Source organism: Crassostrea angulata, chromosome 6 (genome assembly GCF_025612915.1).
Source record: "Crassostrea angulata isolate pt1a10 chromosome 6, ASM2561291v2, whole genome shotgun sequence".
NCBI lineage: Eukaryota > Metazoa > Mollusca > Bivalvia > Ostreida > Ostreidae > Magallana > Magallana angulata.
The window spans coordinates 20,474,377-20,497,304 of NC_069116.1; the positions used below are offsets into that span (position 1 = coordinate 20,474,377).

The 22,928-nt window shown below is 32.6% G+C and overlaps 1 protein-coding gene across 7 annotated transcripts in view; it reads right to left on the reverse strand.

Annotated features, from left to right (window-relative positions):
- Positions 1-22,553, reverse strand: part of LOC128189452 (anoctamin-7-like) — a 29,190-nt gene extending 6,637 nt beyond the window's left edge. The window contains exons 1-15 of one of the 7 annotated variants that reach the window (XM_052861071.1): positions 22,372-22,553; positions 22,153-22,241; positions 17,623-17,757; positions 15,796-15,892; positions 13,896-14,026; positions 10,648-10,755; positions 9,809-9,826; positions 7,008-7,144; positions 3,753-3,921; positions 3,232-3,397; positions 2,903-2,993; positions 2,354-2,520; positions 2,137-2,219; positions 1,686-1,823; positions 450-645 (exon numbers count right to left, since the gene is read on the reverse strand). In XM_052861071.1, coding sequence (XP_052717031.1) covers positions 450-645; positions 1,686-1,823; positions 2,137-2,219; positions 2,354-2,520; positions 2,903-2,993; positions 3,232-3,397; positions 3,753-3,921; positions 7,008-7,144; positions 9,809-9,826; positions 10,648-10,755; positions 13,896-14,026; positions 15,796-15,892; positions 17,623-17,733 — 1,612 coding nt within the window. In that variant the 5' untranslated portion in view covers positions 17,734-17,757; positions 22,153-22,241; positions 22,372-22,553. The other 6 variants (XM_052861069.1, XM_052861070.1, XM_052861068.1 and 3 more) reach the window with 6 other exon arrangements.
- Between the last annotated feature and the right edge of the window lie 375 nt (positions 22,554-22,928).

The following is a 22,928-nucleotide window of genomic DNA, read 5'->3' on the forward strand; positions in this document are numbered from 1 at the left end:
TCAATTATTGGTTTCTATACTTTTCATTAGTTCATATTTATACATTTTTTTTCAAATCTTCTGAGAAGCAGAATAGTTGTCACTTAATAAATTGATTTCTCAAAGAAAAGTTTTCAATTTATCTAAAAACCATTTCTAATATTGCTGCTTTAAATGATGATCAATATAGTTTTCCAAATTTTGTCAATGTTAATTTGGTATACTGTAGATTCCTTATTTCAGCGAGCATTCAATTCTGCGATTGAACCATTTTGCATCAAATCGCAAGAATATAAAATCGCGAATGCAATATTTCATCATATGGTAGTTACATTTAGGTTACATCTCTTCGAAAAATAAAAGCGAGATTTTAAAATCCACAAGATGTGCTTCTTGCGATTTTACACAGATACTGATTCCTCGAATTAAATTAGGAATCTACAGTATCATAATGGTTTGATGGAACATACCCCACTGTGTAAGTTTTAGTGCTAGCTTTTCATAAACTTTTCCAAGTGCCATAATCAGTATTAAGTTGACTACGGCTGAGCTGGTGCTGGCAATAAGGTTGGCCTGGCCTCGTAACGTTTTGTTTTGAAACAAAGGAATACTAACTAAAATTCTGTACATGATCACAGCAACGATGAAAATGAGGACCAGTGACATCTGAAAATGTGAAACATTCAATCAAAAACAATTACATGCTAGTAATCATGTGTCTATTAAGTGTTAAACAGTGAAATCAACACTTGTAGCAGAAGTTTTTTGATCAAATCATTATTTAATGATTCAAGATTTCAACACTGTGTGCCGCTTCACAAAAAAAGATGCAAATTAACTTTGTCAACTGCATTAACACTAATAAAAAAAAATTTGTGTATCATGTATAGATCAAGTGAAAATTAAAACTGTGCATATAATAAACTTAATTTCAATATTTTCCTAATTTGCATGGATTTTGCAATGCTTACAACTAATCACAACCTAACACATTTATATTAACAACAACAGAACAATGGACTGTCTTTAATTGTGCACTATCACATCCTTTATCCCCAAATAAAACACAGTGTATATTGTCAAACACCCAGTTAATGACAAGACTTGGCCATAATTTTCTCTCTCCTTTCTATCAACTTTGTAGGAGCTTTTTCTGCCTTCAATTATAAGCCCGTCACCCACAAATTATTGTGGAGATTGACTTGCTTCATATCCAAAGATTACTGGGCTTTCAATCAATAAGCTTCTTGAAAACATCAGCTTTTTTCTGGTATTTTAGGACAACAGATAATTTGCTTAAATCAATTGTGAGAATATTATTTTTCCTCATGAGATATTGGTTTCCTGTGAAAGAAAGTACATCTTGAATTCAGATAAATGTTTTTCTGGTAGTTCCCAGTTAGAGGAGTAAATTAAAATTCTGTATCTTTTGTTTGAGTTACATATATCAGTTAGCTTTTCTGAAATTGTCTTGTTCTTGTACACAATTGAGAAGTGTGCAGAAATGACAGGTTTTTATATAAAATATTTCATGAACAATTGTTCATAGGCACACCTATAATCAAAAAATTGTTACATGTATATGAATATGGTTTTAAAATCAAGATATCTAATCAAGCATACTTGTTTGATTTATATTTCATTAGAATCATGTTGTACACGGGATGCACAGAGCATCTACTTTTGTTAACTCTCGCACATGTTACCATAATAATGATGACTGCAAATCCAGACAAAATCCTGGGTATCCTATCTCTGGGAGGAAAGTGTGGCTCTTTGACTCCTGTGATGGGATTCTTCTCATAGGTTGGAGCCTTGGCGGCATACTCAGGCCTAGGTCTCTCCTAATACGGATATCGAGATAAGCATAGGACATAAGAGTCATTAAAATTTCACTTTCACTACTAAAAACCTTTGTAATAATTATTCCTCTATAAACTCTCACCAAATAAAGCATACACATTTTATATAGCAATCACATTATCTTTATCAATTAACAATTGCAAAATAAATGAATAATAAAAAAATTACACAGAAATTCTTTTCATGTGCACACTCTTATATAACTTTGTTCAATATGCAAGATGAAGTCGTTGTTTAACTTTTTTAGATGGCTATCTCTGCAAGTAGGAAATAAGGGCATAAAAAACAAGAGACCTCTTCATCTTCAAAGTCCAAGACATCCCAGTGATGAGCGAGACTGGCATTCTTTCTTTTCCAGTACTCCAAAAACGTCACAGCTTTTATGTAACAATAATGAGAATGACAATAAATCAAACTTTATTGATTTTAAAATCAATAATTATGATTTTTTAATGTCCATGTATCAAAATAAAATGCAAATTAAACTTTGCTGTCATAAATTTTACAATACCCCAAAAAGAGACAAATACGGCATAGGCGACTGTGGCTGGGTGATCGAACAGGTAGGCGATTTTGACGTAGGTACAGACATCAGACAGGTACCAGTAGGCACAACCAATCTTCTCATCACACAGCGGGCACATCTTGTAGTCCTTATCACTTGAGCACACATCATTACTGCAATAAGGTATTAATTAAAACCAATAAAAGATGAAGGATGCTCATTTACCCGGTAAAATCAGTGCAAACTGCGGATTACAGAAATCTACTATTCATATATGCCATTAAATGTATTAATGGAAAACAGTTGAACTTCGACATCTTGAACACTTGAATATGTTGAAGTGATTTTTAAGTCCCAACCCCTCGATATCTCGAATACTCCGATATCTTAAAGTTTTTAAACAGTCCCATCTAGTTCGAGATAACGAAGTTTGGCTGTACTCATTATATTTTTAACAGATATGACAAATTTAATTCAATTTAAGAACAATTTTTCTAAATCAATAGGTTTTGAACAGAAAGAGTTCTAATTTGTATTTGAATATGGTTTACTTACACTGCTACATTGTTAACCATAGAGACAATTCCATACACAAACACAATGATCCCAACCACTGCCGCCGGTAACAGCCAGGCTGTGTAGAACCCTGTAAAACAACACAACCACACTTGTACTCTTACTTCAGGACCACATTACACCATTCTAACATTTAATTCTGTGCTGGAAGTCTTAGTGATTTTAACTGGTTCAGTTTATTTACTTTATATATAAATAATTATCAAATTATTACAATGAATAACTATCTAAAATCACTGTATAAACTAAATTTAACAATTGCTGTTGTTTTTATCCATTTTAGATATCTTTCAAATAACTTAACTTACCCAGCCAGGCAAAATAGATGCCAATTTTCTCTCCGAAGTATTCTCTTATATGATCCAGAGGCTGATACTTGTACCACTTCCCCCATCTAGCCCAGTACTCATACAAAATCTGACGGAGGTTCATGTCTTCAGGACTAATGCCATGAACTGGCTTCTCATATTGACCCTACATCAGAATTCAAATGGAAAAAAAAATGCAGGACTTGACAGTCAAGAAGATCTCCACTGACTTTGAAGATATCGGACCTAGAACTTGTTTCTTATATGTATATGCACATCCTTTACCCAAAGGCTCTTTCTAGATGAATTATTGGGCCAGATTGGGCCCCGGGAAGAAAAAATATGCTTCTGTCAGATAAATGATATATGGTGAACAGATGGATGGATAGAAGGATAGAGGGACAAAATGATGGCACCAGCAGAGTAGAGACCTAATAATCAGATGAATCAGTTTTGAGAATTTGGAGAGAGAGAGAAAAATCCCTGGTTTAAGTTAAAGTAATAGGGATAAAATAACTTACATCATGAAGTGGAAATGCTGCTTTGAATACATCCTCCTCCAAGAGCCTTTCTATTCCTATTTCTGCTCTCTTCTTTTTGCCATAACCCGTGGTGGATAAGATTTCCCACACAACTCGATGTCTCTGGGTGTTGGTAAAGTATGTGTCCTTATTATCACTTCCCAAAAACCTACAGAGATTTGAAGAACAAAACCTTTTTGGACTGCTATGTTAGGCTATGTACATGTATTTAAATTATAGTACCTTCATATTTTTTTCTTTTTAAATTTTTGTGTGTCACAAAATTTGCATAAATGATGAAAATGTGCTACTTTTTCATATTTGTGTTGTTTTAAAAGTTTCTAATAACAAACAATACCAGATACGACTTCTGCATATTGTATTTTTGCACATTGAAAAAGATTGCAAAAACATAGGTAATCACAGATTACAAAGCTCACCGAGACGATACATCACCCTTATGAGACTTCACCTTTATGAGACCACCTTTATCATATTAAATGAAAATCATACTTTATGATCTTGGATATTCATGGATTCTGTTTTGACACAATATTGTATATCATCTGTTAAAAAATTGTATGATAATCATATGTTCAAACGTTAATCAATACAATAATATAAAATTAAGTATTGCATCCTATCATATTTACAACAAATATCATATAATACAATAACATACCATAATAAACAATGATGAGATATGATATTGTAACGTATGATATGACATTGTTTTGTTATACATTATTGTATTTGATCACATAATACAATATCATAATATATAAAACAATATAGTATTATATAACAATATCATATTACATAATACATCATAACATTGAAACATATGATATTATATTGTATAATATAGTATGATATTGTATGCCATACTGTATCATTTTTGATACATAATATGATATTGTATCATATGATACAATATAATTTGATACAACATTGTATCATATCAAATGATACAATATTATGTAATAAAGTAAAATATTATATCATACAATATTATATTATACATATTGTATCATATGATACAATAATATATTTTACAATATCATACAATACAATTTCATGTGATAATATATCATATTATAAACCAATATCATATTATACAATATCGTATGATACGATATTATATAATATTATAGTATCATATCATACAATTTCATGTGATATAATTCTATATAACAGAAACTTAATATCATATTATACAATATCGTATGATACAATATTATAGAATATACAATATTGTATCATAGAATACAATATTATATTTTGCAATATCTTATGTAATAGTATCATGTGATAAAATAATAAATTAATAATACAATATAATATTATACAATATTGTATCATAATATACAATATTATATATAACGATATCATGATACAATATCATAACATAAAATATCAAAAAATTAATACAATATCATATCGTATCATATAACTTTTTATAATATTACATATGATATTATATTGTATCATATTAAACAATATTGTTTCATACCATACAATACTATATCATAGGAATCATGTTATATCATTTATCAAAAAACACATCTATCTATTGGGCAAGTTTGAGTGAGGTAGGAGATTTCTTTAGCATCCTTGATAATTGAGATCAGGCTCTGCATCTGAAGCAACCTCTGCGTTTCATTTATAATATAGTTAAATCAACTATGCAAGCTATCATCTATAAAACATGTGACCTGTTCCAAAAAAACTAAACCTCATCCAGCATCCGAAACATATGGCTTAGATTCAGCATTCAAGCCTGTCAGGTGCATCAGTATACATAAGACGCATCTCCATGCAAGTTTGGTGAAGTTCAGACTAGTAATAACTAAGATATCATCATCAGAGGGCACTAGCAATTAAAACCTTAACCTGCTCCAGCATCCGCAACCTTTGGCTCAGATTCAACATCCATGCCTGTCAGGTGCATCTGTATCATAAGACACACCATCCATTCAAGTTTGGTGAAGTTAGGACCTGTAATAACTAAGATATATTTTTTAGCATCCTTGATAATGGAGATCAAGCTCTGCATCTGAAGCTTCCTCTGTGATTCATTCATATTACAGTTTAATCAACTATGCAAGTTTGAAAAAGTACTATTATCTATTAAACATGTGACCTATTCCAAAAAACTTAACCATATCCAGCATCTGAAACCTATGGCTCAGACTCAGCATTCAAGCCTGTCAGGTGCATCAATATCATAAGACGCACCATCCATGGAAGTCTGGTGAAGTTAGGACAAGTAATAACTAAGATATAAACATCAGAGGGCACCTGTTTCAAAAACTTTAACCAGCTCTAAAAACCTTAACCTCCTTCAGTATCTGCAGCTTATAGCTCAGATTCAGCACCCAAGCCTGCCTGGTGCATCAGTATCATAAGACACACCATCAATGCAAGTTTGGTGAAGTATGGACCAGCAGTAACTTAGATATTGCTATCAAAGGGCACCTGCAACAAAAACTTTAACCTGCTCCAAAAACCTTAACCTCCTCCAGCATCCAAAACCTGTAGCTCAGATTCAGCACTCAAGCATGTCTGGTGCATCAGTATCATAAGACACACCATCCATGCAAGTTTGGTAAAGTACGGACCTGCAGTAACTTAGATATTGCTATCAAAGGGCACCTGCAACAAAAACTTTAACCTGGTCCAACAACCTTAACCTCCTCCAGCATCTGAAATTTAGGACTCAGATTCAGCATCCAAGTCTTTCAAGTCCATAAGTAGGTCCAGATGCATCATTCATGCAAGTTTGGTGAAGATAGGACAAGTAATAGCTTAGATACAGGACCTGCAACAAAAACTTTAACCAGGTCCGGACGCCGACGCCGACGCCGACGCCGAGGGTATAGCATAAGCTCCCCCTGACTTCGTCTCGGTGAGCTAAAAAGGCAAAAATATTAATAGATCATTGCAACTCGATATACAGTAATTTTTTAATTTACAGCTTTTGTTGAATTAACTCTCTTTAATAAGATCAATTCATGCTATCACATAGTGATCGATAAGACACTGTAAAAAAAAAACGCTCCCACAAGGGAGATATATACCAGAATTACACCAGAATCTATGGAACAATTATGTGGAAGGTAGTGTACCAATATAACACAGTCTAGCAATTCTAGAAGTTGTCAGTAATTACAAAAAAAAAGTATGCTAGCTCTGACATTTTTAAGTTTACTGATTCCTTTGAAACAGCTTGTAATGAATGCACTTATGATTAACCTTTCTAGTTTGGAGGTTTTGAACTGGCAGGTATAGAAGTCCATTGGCTGTCGGGGGACATCATCAGACATCAAGTTAGGGATATGGAGGAATTTGAGCACATTTTCTGACCAGTTGTCTGCTGGATTTGGATGTGCCTAAACAAATACATAATTATATACATGTATATATTAAAAATACAAATGAAAAACAAATATAAAAGACCCTGATTTGATATACAACAGGATTGCAAAATAAAAACATTAAAATGAGCAAGTACTGAGAGTATAATGTTTGAAAAATGAATTGTTTTGTTTTGTTTCCACTATAGTCCTCATGCACTTATGCACATGTACTAGCTGTAACATGCATTCGTGCAGATGCAGTAATGTTATACAAATGTTTTTTCTTGTGGAATATATATCCTAACATTCAGTCCGTTTCCTTTCCATTTGATCCTCATAAATGTCATATTGCGATTTCAATATTATAAGGATATTTGACAGAACAAATCTAAGAGAATTATGTGATTTTCTAGAATTACAACCTGATTAAGTCCCTAGCCCTCACAGAGTTTGAACTGTAACCCTAGTCTTCAATATAACAGAATCCACGGGAAATCTCTGTTGTTACATTCAGCAACAAGTAACAATCATATCACAGAAGTCAAGGCATCAAGACAACAGTGTATAATGACTGTGCAGAGGGAAAATAAATGGCAGAAAGCCTGTTTTATTGTCCTTCCATCCACAGAATATGGGCAGCTCTTAGCATGCAATGCCATCATTTCTTCTGATAATTTGAGAAACAGTATAACCAGATTGTCACTGTAGATAAATTGATGTATTCCTCCTTTCTGGTGATATTGAGAATTTGAATTCTAACTAGCATGATAGCATCCAATAGACATTATCATGAAATTTTTTGTGAAATTATTTTTGGAATTAGAATTATTTTTTTAAGTTAATTATAATAGTAACAGTAAATAGCTGAGCAATTTCCTCAAATTCTTTTTTCTGAGCAAACAATTTTTTTCACACCCGGATAGACAAATTAATGCTCCCTCCTTGCAATGCACAATCAAATGACTTTCCCTTGAAAAAAAATAAACCCAACTATTACAATTTCATGCACCCAACCTTATTTCTACCATATAAGGAAAGTTTAAGCATGTTATGGAAATATTGCTCTACTCAAGATAAATGTAAAATCAAACCGCAATTTTGCAGCAACATAAAAAAGCTTATTTTATATGCAAAACATGGGAAGAGGTCCGTGGGCTATATCGCTCACCTGAGCAACAGTAGTCATAACTGAAAAGAAAATCTTTCGATAGTCTTTGGAGTATCAAATACAAAATACCTAGCCAACTTAGTAGAGTACATCTTTTTTTATAAAAATTCTTAAATTTTTTCTCCACATATTCTTTAGTTTATAAGCATTGATCTCCTTTTGATGTTTCAATTTTTTAGAATAAGATTTCTAGAAGTTTTTCTTCTTTCATTCTAATGTACAAATTCCATCATCACCCATTGTAGCCCCCACCCCTACCTCAGTAGATCATAATGTTCACAAATTTGAATCTACACTACCTGAGGATGCTTCAACACAAGTTTTGGCTTTTCTGCACAAAAGATTTTTTGGAGGACGATTTAAAAGAAATACCAACTATACCCTATAAAAAGAGACATGACCCTTCACTTAAACAAACTTGTATCCCCTTCACCCCATTATTCTTTGTGCCAAGTTTGGATGAAATTGGCCAGTGGTTTTGGAGAAGATAAAAATGTGAAAAGTTTACGACAGCAACAACAGCGTCACCGACACTGACAGACAATGGACAAATTTTGATTAGAACCTTTGGCTCAGGTGAGCTAATCATTAACACACCGTACAAATTTAATACATGTACACTAAAACTTTTATATGTAAGATGCACTTTGAAATTATAGTTATTACTTTATAAAAATAGAAACCTAAATGCTAAATGCTTCTATAGATAGGTGTATTTCTATACTGAAATGATATTTAGTTATCCCAAAATATTCCCCTTACTTAACAAATCTAGACTGATATTATTCCTCTTTATGTAGCTTACAATGTACTTAATTGTCAGAGCTTTCTTTGATCCACATACAATTTAGCTTCCTAAGCAATAAAGACACACAAATCCCTAATACTGTAGCAAAGTTATTTGATTTTTTTGAAATAATTCAATTAATATTGCCTAGTTCTGGTTCCTCAGCACCACTTTATGAGTCAATATGGAATATAAATGGATCATAGTCAGTGTTAATAATATCCCTCCTTCAGGTAACTACTAGCTAGTAATTATTATCACCAGACTTAGAACATTCTTTACAGAGTTATCCAATTATTTTTTTCACCTATGAATACTAAATGTATTTGGGTACAAAACTGAACAAAAAAAGACTTTAAATTTGATCTATCTTTAAGAAAATTATGGACAATTTATTATAATTAGAGGGTAAACAGTCCCATCACATTCATCAAAATCTGTCATTCAATATGGAATGCTTTGAAATAATGCCCCAGTCTAAAGATTAGTTGGTACACATACATAGTATTACTGATAATTACTCTTACAGACATTAGCATATATTGCCCCTGTGTAGTTGACATGTACAGATTTAGCAACCTCTCCATGGCAAGACATTACAAATAGACACAATTTCATAATACATGTATGCGTAACTATTCGCTTTTTCTGAAAATTGAGACATGCATTAGAAAATATATTTTACTGATTCACAGATGGGGAAAATTGCATCAGGCAAACATAAAACAAAAAATAAACCAACCTTACTGTGTATGATTTCCTAGAAAAAAATTAATAATACCAAAGAAAAGAAAAAAAAATAATTTGAAATTCATGCTTCATGTGAATAACTTAATTTGTAACAAACTAATACATGTACATGTATTGAAACAGATTACGTACATTAATAGAAGTGATAATGCATTTCTCTCGTAATAAAAGTGCTATAACATAAACACCAAGTGTGCAAATTGAGTAATCTAACTGTGTCAAAGAAGATTCCCTAATTATAGCTGGAAATTGAATTGATTTAATTACACCATTGGCTTGCTTATTTGAGTGAAGTACAAAATACCGTTAATTCTTCTTCTAAGCTATCCTAACATCATCTTTAGTTTTCTTCTTAAAATAGCTACCCTATAACTCCATCTTTAATTTTCTAACATGAATAAATGATGAGCATTGTACAGTACCGATCTGTTCTAGTCTTTGGCTGTGTTATTTATTTTTGATCCTCACATACACACACCAAGCCCTTTATCTCTGTTTTTAAATATGTTAACTGACTCAGTAAGTTTCTTTAATGTTCATGTCATCAAAAATGCATATAAAACACTTCCCATCATGTATTTTCTAGAAATAAATTGATACACAAACAGATAACTTTGTCTTTATATGCTAAAATTAAAATAACTATATTCAGTATATTGTTACATTGTTCAATTGATGTCACAATGATGTATATCAGATTTGTGTACAATTTATATTTAATGCCATAGAGGATTATTCTCCTTTTTGGCTTTTGATACTTAGATAAATGACACCTCCTCCAATATATAGGTAGAGCTTCAATGAAGCCCTTCAGAATGAACTGGTCCCTACCTGAAGTGGAGCCCTGAAGCATAGGTCTTCAGCATAGAAGCATAGCACATCCCATGGTGCGTGGATTTTAATAAAGAAGGTGATCTTCTTCTGACTCTGTATGCGTTCCTATTAAAGTAAGAATGAAAATTACAGTATGGACAGTTCAGCATGGGCTTCTATAGCTCTATTTAAAATTGAAAGGGTGTGGGCCGCAAAGACAGTGGATAGATATAGAAAGAAACTACAAATTATTTATTTGCCTTTCACTTCCATTTTGTTCTTTCAAAGCGCATCTCATTGACACCAGTACCAATTGCTAACATTCTACAGCTGGTACATCTTATAATTTCTGATTTAAGATTAAATAATTTTAAAGTATTCCAATGCAGTATGTCAGAACAACAAACATTTTTTTTTCACTGAAAACAGCTGTGACAGATGGGGCCTTATTCAGACAGGTTAAATTGATAAAGAGTGGACATGCATACATGATTATACTCCTACATCAGTTGTCAAGCACTTGTGACCATTCTAAACCTAACTGATTTTTCACCAGGCATGTACTAAACATCATATGTAAATATAATTTCATGGGTTGCATTTTCTAATGTAACAATTGATTCATATGCAAAAGCACAATCCATAAAATCTTGATGTTAACCCTAACTATAGAAAGACTATTCCATGGAGACAATTACTATTCATACCAATTTGATCAATTCCACTAACCAACAAATGCAAATAAAGCAATTAAGTCTCTAAAACATTAACCTGCATGCAAGCTATGCTCTTAGAATCAATTGTGGAGAATGACTTTGCCATATATAGCAACTAGACTTCTGCTAGTCACCACTGATAATAATACATGTATTTTGGTACACTGTATGCCCTACAATTCTCTCAAGGCAACAATTTGTTAAAAAGAATATATAAAACCCTGTTTGAGCCCTGAACAACACAATGGGGATTGATCGAGGAGTTCTGAACTATCACTATGGCATTAATTGGGATAAAGTGTAACCTGAATCATCCTTTGGTAGTAGTATATAAAAATATAAAACAGAGCCAAGTAAAAAAAAAATCCTCCAGATGACAACCTATTGAAATGTTAAGCAGACCCAAAGGGACTGTATTTATAATGCGGGGTAACAAGCTGTGATGGAGTTCTATTGACTGCTTGGCTGCTTACTGAATTCATTGATTGTGTTGGAGCCACTGGACAAATCTTCATCATACTCAACCAGGTGTGAGATATGTTTACCGTAACCTGGTTATATACAGACTGCATAATATGATATTTAACATGCTGAATCTGTAAAATCGGTATTTGTATATTAAGAGGATACTAGAACACTGTAAGGCATCTTTAATTCTTGTGCAAGAAAATTCTCAGAAATTGTGAGAAATTTTCACACAGAGTTGCACAGTTGCCACAAATATATGTCTCAATGGAACGAGTGCTTAATTTAAGTTTCTAGAATTTGATTGTCTTCTTTTTATGGTTTAGCAGCAAATATCAGTTGCCACAAACCAGCTTTCATCACTGGCAGAATGAAGTCATCACAAGAAAAGTAAAATACAGAGTTCATGTATATCAGCTAGTCCAAATCCGATGAAAGATCTTTTAATTGTAAGGATTTTGTGTGATCCTGTATGACCTTGAAACTTGACCTACAAACATTATTCAAGGTCACTGCATACCCTTTGATCAAAGGCACCATGTGGGTCAAGTAAGAGCCAGATTGGAGCAAATGGAGAGAATATATGCTACAGACATGGAATTTTCATATAATTCTGCTCAGCTATGACCTTTACATGTGATGTGACCTTGAAAATGGGTTCAAGGTCACAACATATTCCTTATTCAAAAGCCCTGTTTATGTAAAGTATATATTCTATGAAAAAAAGGATTTTTGCATGGTTTGATATGACCCTCAAGGGGAGAAACATATATCCTTCACAACGATTTTATATCTAATTCTGCAATGACCTTAACCTTAGACCTAAAAACATGGTTCAAGGTCACTGCACACCTTTTTGTCAAAGACACTCTTTGGGTGAAGTATGAGCCAGATTGGGTCAAGGGGAGATAAGAAATGCTCTGGACAAGTGATCTCAGATGGACAGATGGATGAAAGGACAGACAGATGGACAGATGGATGAAAGGACAGACAGATGGACAGACTGACTGATCACTATAAGGCACCCACAGAGCTTGTACTTAGTACTTATGATAATAAATGTTGACGTAATTTTTTTTCCTAAAACATCTATCAACATTTTCGCTTTTTTAAAGATGAAATGATTGAATAACAAAATGTGATCCTGAAAGTGAGGACAATTTAAGAGCTTTTACAAATTTAATCAATAAAACAAAAGTATGCACTTAACGATACAGCTAGAACTTCCTGATAACTGCTGGATATAAGAGAAATTTAGTCTGCGAAATGTTTCTTCCTCAAAATACCACTATATTTCTTTTTGATGTAAAGGTCAAATACAAAGAACCTTGTGTAACATTATGTAGTATGGGAATCAAATTACATGTATAAAAGATAAAAAGTCAATCTACATAAAAGGTTTGGTTTTCACTTGATGTATTATTTCAGTAATTACAAATATATGGCTGGAAAATTAACACAACATATAGAAGAAATTCCCTGCCTCCCGGGTCTTAGAGACAACCCTGATAAGTACAAGAAATTATACAAAGTGTTCAGTTACGGTAGAATCTACATGTAGGAGACAGCACTGTAATAATTGAGAAAACAATGTATATATGGTACCATGTCTAAAACATGTATATATCCATAACTTTGCAGTACATCTACATCACCCTCAACTGATAACCTATATACCAAGGAATATTTCAAATTTTACAATGACTACAATCTTTAACATACAGTAAGTTGAAAATAGTCTTTTAACATCAACTCAAATTATGAAAAATATTAAGACACTGAATGACACTAATAAATATGCTTGGAACATGAGTTTACTTAAAATGTCTTTGAAGAAAAACAAATTCACCTCGACCATTAAATTACCTAGCTGGTATATATGGTATGCTTAAGACTGTTAGACAATGACCACAAATACCAGTCTATTACATTCATGGAGAGTCAAACACAGCACGAATTATTACCATATTTAACTACCAGTAAAGTGCAAAACGTAGAGGATGAAATCAACTGTACTAATAAAACACTGTTCTCATCACTGATAGGAAAAATAATTACTTTTGGGGTAATGTGAATACACCTTACCTCTTCCAACTCCAAGCCATTTTTCCTTAAATTGACCATAAACTTTGCCCTCCATTTATCATAGATGGATGACTCCGCTGGGGATTTTTTCTTGGCATTGTCCAATTCCTCTTCATAGACTAGCACAAAATCTGTGGAATAGTCAGTAGATATGCATATACTGTATTTACTGTAAATATCTTATTGTAAATGCAAGGAATTAACTATCCACGTAAAATCACGAGAAGCATCCCTTACTGATTAAACAAGAGGCCCAGGGACCACATCATTTGCCTGAATTGGTCATAACTCTAATCAGCTAGCCACAGTGTTTAAAATCTAAGTCTAATACAAACAATGGAATCTCAGTGCACATTGTCAGTCTATTTGTTTCAGCTGATTACAAGCCATCAACAACTAATGGTCCTTCATTTAAACAAACTTGAAAGCCCTTCTCCCAATGATGCTTTGTCATAAATTTAGTTGAAGGAAGAAAATTTTTAAAACATCAAACCATACTTTCCCTCTTTAATAGTTATCTCCTCTTAAAAGCTGAACTAGACCTTCATTTGAACAAATTTGAAAGCCATTTCCCCATGTTTGGTTGAAATTAGCCCAGGAATTCTGGAGAGGAAGATTTTTCAAATACCCAACTATATTATCATTTTTTTTTTTATTATCTCCCATTTGAAGAGAAATTGGTCCTTCATTTGAACAAACTTGAAACCCCTTTCCTCAAGGATGCTTTGTGCCAAGTTTGGTTAAAATTGGTCCAATGGTTCTGGAGAAGAAGATGAAAATATCAAAAGTTTATGATGACAACAACAATGGGGACAATGACAACCAATAGACTAATTTTTATCAGAAAAGCTGAGCTGAGCCTTTGGCTCAGAAGAGCTAAAATCTTGCCTTCGTTATTCTGATATACATTTATATGAAGTTATAATTAAACTTGAGTACAATAAATTTGATTCATAGCAGCAGAAACGCTGAATTAAGTACTTGCATAAACTAAGGACTCTTCAGTATTTCTCATGGAAGAAGATAAAAATTATGGAGAGTATTGATATGAGGTGATACATATATAATTATAATATATATTCTTACATACACTGCAATATAAAAAACTTCAATTGTATCAATCAAACAACAATATGTGTATCTGCAAGCTGCAATCACTTTCATTTTGGTAGTTTATGTGGGATTATATAAGGGCTTTAGTTCTGACTTTTAAAAAATTTACCAATTATAATGATTACAATTTGCAGCAAATATACTAGTCTATTAGAAATTTAAAAATTGTTATAAAAGTATTATGAAAGTTCAACATAACAAAATGCTTTCAATACAAAAAACACTTATAATTGCAAACTGCATGCAAAAATTGTAAATTTTGAATACTTATTTAAACAACTCAAATATTAATGGTTCAATACTAAGAATATGGAATGCCTTACATTACAATACATATACCGGGGGACCGGTATATAGATAGATCTTCAAATGATAAATAGGATTTATTGGTTTGGAGTATGCACTTGAAACTTGTTTCCTTGTGAATTTTTTTTCTGAAAGAACAAACAAATTTGTCCAGCAAACCCTAGCATCCAAGTTCTTTTTATTTTGTACTAAAATGCTCATCATACATGGTTTCTTAACTAAGCTGACGTACTTATCCATGTTTTTATGATATGTTCAAGGGCTATGTAATAATTTCAATAAAGCAATGTCAAACAAAAATATGGGTTTTTTTACCCAGAAAGATTGGGATATTTATAATAATGAAATAATTTCAGATTGGCCTCTGACTTAAGTAAGCTGTAAAGAAAAATCTGAAAGAAAAACTTTTAAAAATAACTGATATTTATTCTAGAGTTATATTTGTAGAAAATGCTATATTTTATTACAATTTTAAGTATACCTGTTTGTCTTTTGCCATCACTGAAGAAACATGAGAAGTTGTACTGGTCACCCCTATCTCCATCTAATCCTTTTAAATGGATGCCTCTATCAGAGTTCTGGAAAAAAAATCAACATCTGGCATTTTATGCTTGGTTAATAAATTAAAAGTTAATCTTCAATAGAAAAATTAAAATATATCAGTTTCAACTTGCTTCAACATAAAGGGCAATATCATAAAAACCACATACAAATGTACATACATAAGAGTACTTCTCTTTACCATAAAACTCATAATTATGAGTTTAAACAATATTTAAATAATGATTTAACAAGAAAACTAACATACTCCGGCCATATACAAACTCCACAGCAAAAGTATCTAACAAAGTTTAGACCACGACAAAGCCATTTTAAGACACTTTCTATTGAATATTATTGAACTATTGACAGTTTCTTAATAATTTGCAACCACATAAAATTGAAAACAGCGTTCTTGTTCAATTTTGAATCGTAATAATTAACTCCATTGTATCACTCAAGTATGAAGTTCCTGCTATTACTGAGAGAACAGGAAATTTATGGCAGGGCATCATGCACATAAAAAGAAAACATACTTAAAAAACTAACATAAAGTATTCTGTGTACATGTATTCTGTGAACATTAAATTGATCTATTAAGCTTTGAAAAAGTAACAATGCTGTGAATGTAGCATTCACAGGGCAAACTTAAAATACATCATTCTGTAAAACATGCATATTTACATTATTTACCGAATATCTTATTCCTTATTTCGAAAGAAATCTGGATGTGTTCATATATATAGCCACTGATAAAACTTATAACTGATGATCTAACCAGTTAATTAATTAAATCAATTTGTTCATGTATGAATATATTCATTCTATTCATAAAAAGATATTGATGGTTCATACAGTTACACCTATGATAAATAACACTTACATTTTTAAATTCTGTCTTATTTTTTTAAGAAACTGATGACTACGGTTATCTTTTGCCTGATCAAAGCTACACTTCTCGGACTAAAGTCAGAATCTTCAATCATTCAGAAAATTTGTCCTCATCATAAGGATACATCTTAATGTGAATATGAAACATTTCAAGAAAAAATCAAAATCAGTTTTAATAATGAAGTAATGAAAATTAGTAATTATCACATGTAGAGTAAATGTTACATTGCTGAAACATAAATTGCAGGAGAATAGAGAAAAAAAAATGAAACAGATTTATTTCAGAAATTTACGGGGGAAAAAACCTGTAATGGATAAAATATCTATTTTTTGATAAAATATTGAAAGAAACTCCGTCTGGTTACTGGCCAAAAATGTTACTCTATTTCAGATTCAGAAAAACTTCCATACACTAGCACTCTGCATTGATTGAAGGCATAGTGTCTTTCCATACTGTTTGTGTCATCTGAACTGTCTGCTTGCATTAAGCTCTGCATGATTGATTGCCATCGGATAAGCTGGAGTTTTCATAGCATTATAATTCTCTAATGTCAAAACCATCTTTCATAGTCCTGACAAAGACTTTTTGGCGCAGGTATGATTGCATTCATACATGGTACATATGTAATTTACTTCAAATCATATACTGGTAAATGTAATCATATACCAGATGAATATTCAGTATAATGATCGAAGCAAAGCTGACTGCCTTCAGTGGCTTGAGAACAAGTGTTACAAGTGATTTCCTGAACTAAGAACAGTTACATGTAATATACAATTCTCTACTTGCTTCCAGACACCTTAATTGACACATTTATGTAATGGATATTCCTGAATTAAGAAGAACTCATTAAGTGTCAACTAATTTCTCTCTCACCTCCTCATCCTCCTCCTGCAAAATACGAATTTTATCCTCGGCATTTCGATTAACACTTCCGTAGCCATCAAAAGCCTTCACAGCTCCGTTCAGTCCTTTCCTCTCACTCATGCTGCATCAGGTCTAAGAATCATCCTACAATTGAAAGAAATCAATGTGTGGCTAATTCAGAAAAGAGGATTCACACAGAAAAACAATGGGCTGGCAATCACACGCTGCAGTCTTGAATTCTCCACATCCTTTCTCATTTGTGCAAATGAACCATTTAATTTCAAATGGTCCGGTCCTTCTACTTAACTCATGTACATATGACATTTGCAGATGAGATGAATTACAACTGTTTCCATGTGTGTGTTATATAGTAGTTGCTTGAACTAATCATGTAAAGGCTGAATGATATTGATAAACTGAATACAATTAACTTCTTTGTCATGCATACATTCCGGGGCTAAACAGTCAATACATTTTATTTACTTTTCAAACCATTTCAATCTCTAGCTACATGTAGGACACATCAAGATCAATTTCACAGTGACATATAACACAATGACATGTAAAATACATCATGATCCTTTCAAGTGTAATATATTGGGGTCATGCAATGAACAAACTACAATACATATGTGCTTCTTATTTTCATCTCTTATAAAACACAATCTATACCTGTTGCCTTTGGAGCTTCGTGTATATAATATAAAATATATATGTTACATGTATTTTGCAAACAACAGTATGAAAAGACTCCTGGATATAAACATTTCCTGGACATACAGTTGAAATTTTGCTGGTTTGGCTGTTTAGTGAAACCACTGCTTCTAACAGTATATATATGTATATAATACCGGTATGGTATATACCATTGATACTGGTGTCAATTCCTCCACTGTATTTTATATTTGTTACTTAAATTATGTAATTAACTGTAATGGTATTCCCACTTGATCCCTGATTTAGTAATTAATCTTTATTACAACATGTAGCAACTTAAATTATCTTTTATCTTATCGTATCATACATTTGAAAGTTCACTTATCAACAGACTTTAAATACTAGTTAATGTATATTTATATGTGCTATAATAAAAGTACTAATAACCTAAAATTTAAAAATGAACCACAATATAGTGATCAACAATTTAGTACATTTATAGCAACAATTTTAAAGAAACTATATTGATTATTCTGCTTTCAATATGTCTACCTCTCCATCTGACACCTGCTAATCAGGGAACGTTGAAGTTTAAAATGGGTTAAATATTGATAATCTTAAACAATAATGTACTGCAAAGATAGCAAGTATCAATATCATATGGATTGTTCAGACTATTCCTTTATTTGGAGTGGATTTTAAGACCTAAGAAATTGTGACTATAATGCTAACAACCCTTGGATTTACTGCTGAATTTTTTTTTTTGTATGCAAGAATAGCTTAATCAATATCCCACTAACCAATGTACTCGTCATCAATCCTCAGACCATCCATTACATTAACTTTGAACTCAGTACCTTAAATCTTACTATCGGCACCACTTGAAGTTAATAAATATAGTATTTAGAGTACAACTTGTCAATATAGTTTAAAATATACCTGTATTTCATATGACAAAGACCTATTAAATACCTGAAAAGTGCAAGTGATAAGATGCTTATATGCTCCAATTAATGTAATGTAAGTAGAGACACTTCAGGTCAGTGGGTTAAGATTTGGTTTTTTAAATTTGTATGGGGGTTTTCATTGTTAACTTCCCCTATATTGCATACTTTTTATATATGTGCATGGGCTTAAACTGAAATGATACCAACTATTAAGATTTAGGGTAAATCTTTATGTAGCTAGGCTATGTAAGTTCTCATGATCCCAGTAATAAGAGAATGTACTGTATCATGTTTAACCAACTAGTTTAGCTTAAATTAGCAAGTCAATTCACTTTCTAGAATATCTTTACAGAATCATCCCCCCCCTCCACCCAAAACATTTTGTTTTTCTTTGCAAATCTTATGGTTTGTCTGGGGACCAATGTGCATGTACATGTAAAAGACTGATATTTGGTTTCTGTTTGGGTCCTTACACAGCTACATTTAGTATAACAACTGGCCCTCTAGGTGCAAAGTCAACACTATTTTGACTAAGATCAAGAATTTCCCCACAAGTGTATAGGTTATTGTTACATGATGACATGAGACCATGCATGTATTGGATATATTGCATATACGGTACATTTGGCAAGAGTGGTATATACCTGTATGCAAAGCATTTCATAATGAGCAAAATGTTATTGTCATGCAACTGCTTTGTCCAAAGTTCTTTTAACATTTTCATGCACTGTATGCATCACGTTTTTGCATATGAATTGGCAGTTCAGTCAGCATTTTTTTTGTTCAGAAAAGATAAAATGACCACTGGCACCAAAACACTGGGCTTTCATCAAACCACTGTTTGAGGCATACTGTTATCAATTCTTACTTTGTGATGAATCATACATGAGGGCAAAATTAACCTAGTTTACAACCACTTTATTGTAATTTAACTGGTGTTTGACCCATGGTGTGTAACTCACTACAAAAGTCTTTTATTGACCTTTAGTGAACTATAATGGCCTAAGACCATTTCTTGCATTTCAGTACAATTTCTGGCTAGTGCATTGTTACATCATTTTATCAACGCATAAACTCTATATATGTACGAAAAATGTTGTATGGGTAACAATGCACTGGCCAAAAATGGTGCTTGGTGAGAATTGTTCTTAAACCAGTATAGAGGCATTACAAGTATGCTTAAAACAGCTAGGTAAATACCTATGGTGTTCAACTGTTTCTCAATGCAATATTGTCCACATCTACAGACTAAATCTTAGAGGAAATGAAACAAGTCTGCAGGACCAAAGCTTAGAACACAGTACAAGTAGAATGAACAAGCATTTGTTAACAACCTAACGATATCAAAATCCCTTAAATTGAAAAAAAAAATAATGTTCGTTCATTGTCTTGACATACTATACTGCTATCATTGTTTGTACTACAGTACACATGGTACAGTTCAGTCAGGTTATGTTATGAAGTATACTGTAAAGCTGCTTGCGCAATGCAGAATCCTACTGTACCTGATGGGCCAGGGAAACGCATAACATTTTAATTATTCAAAATATTTCATATGCAAATGGCCAGATTACTCAGTAATCGCATATTCTATCGATCAAGAGCATATATATCTATCAATAAACTCCATGAACCCAAACATAGTAACAGTGAAATAATGTCGAAATGGATAGTATGATAGTAAATTTTGAAAAATGCTCTTACCTTTTCATGCTCATTGAGTCCCCAAAGTAACTTTTGTAAGCTTTTGAAAGATAATTTACCGTGTTTTCATTATTGTTACCCACACAATGTCCAAGCATAACAAAGAATTTAAAGGTTTACACGTAGGCTCTCAATGCGAAGGACTCTATTTCTCGAACGACGTCTGCTTGAAGAAGATTCCGAATGTCAATCCATTCGGGTGTCACATGTACCCCTCAAAGTACAACAAAATGTATTAAAGAGCCCTACCTGAATATTTACGCCAGTGCAGATCAATCGATAAGCTCGCGACGGATGTATCAGAGATGGAAATCGATCGAGGTTTAGACAGGGATGAAATAATTCATTTCACCCAGCCTCACCGTGGATTTAGAACCATAGATAATCCGATTGTCGGAATGGGCGGATCCAGTAGATTTTTTCATTGCCCCTGGATTTATTTATTTATCACGAACAAAATCCGGACCCGTTTAAAATGGAATAGGTCCATTTTTAGTTTTAATTAATATCAATGACAGGTCAACCTCCAGAGAGAGAGAGAGAGAGAGAGAGAGAGAGAGAGAGAGAGAGAGAGAGAGAGAGAGAGAGAGAGATTTTCTCAATTTTCCAAAACTTATTTTTCCGATACGAATAGGGCCACATTAAAAAAATATATTTAATCTCAAGATAACGAGAAAAGATCTCGTTATTACGAGTTAATTATCTCATAATTACGAGAAAATATCTTGTGATAAAATGCATACAGTACATGTAGTACGTGGTTATTATTTGATTTTTTTATTGTGAAAAAATACATATATCATAAGCGTTCCTCAGTCATCAGATCCAGACCTCCAAGTCGGTTGGTTCACAATTTCATGAACCATAAGTTGTTAGAACTTGCTACCGATCGATTTGATAAATTTCGATTTTATAAAATATGTTCAAACCAACCAATTACTTAAAAAAAAAAATCAAGTCCACTTGTCGTGTATATTTGACCGACCTTTAACATTTGTTTTATGAGAAAGAAAATTGTACGATACGGATGATAGATATCACATAGATTTCTGCATCATTAACTCTATGTTAGCGTAAATGAATCTGTAAACCAAGGTATATTTATATATGAATTCAGCAAATAATTACAGATACATTTACATTTTACCCTCCATCCCCGTACTTTTATTCTATGATTGAAGATTAAGGGAGGGGGATCTCAAAATATTTCAGAAATAACTTCCTGCCTGACCTTTGAGGATTTCCATACTGTGCCACATTCGACCTAACGTACCAGACTATATCAATGCGACCGCCGTATACTATAGGGCATTGCTTGATCTAAAAACAAGGAGACGTATAATGATTTATAATATGTATTTGTAAATTGTATTTTGTGCATATCAGAGTTTATTTGCTTCAAGAAAATTATAGGGTGGACGGAAACTAAAATAATGATAAATACATGTACCTGCATAAATTCAAAGAAGTCTCCTGCACACAAGTATCTTTAGGCGATCCATGAACATAATGCTGACCATAAATTTGTATATCCCTCCAAGCATCCGGATTAATCCCTCAAACAAGATGATACATTCATTTGTTGATTGTGTGGATAAAATTCTATAAATCATGGAAACCAGTCCTCCATGAATTGCATACTTAATTATTTTTTTAATACGATATTTAAATCAAAATTTTATTATTCGATCAAAGTCTGAATCTATATAGGTGTGAATGTGACTATAGTGTAGACTCAACATGAATGTTTAGTCTAGATGAATGCTGCATTTGTTTAGTCATTCGTTTGTTTATCTGTGTATCGGTCCATTTCACGGAGTACAATGTATGTGTTATTCCAGTCCGGGAAATCTGGCCAAGTAAGGTTCAGTGTACATTACTGTCGTCTATTGAAAGTACTTCTATGTTATTTTATGTCTCATAAAAAAACCCTCTGTCTTTGTGTGTGTGTGTGTGGGGGGGGGGGGGGGTTATTGGTCAAAAGTATTTCATAGTAAATACATATAA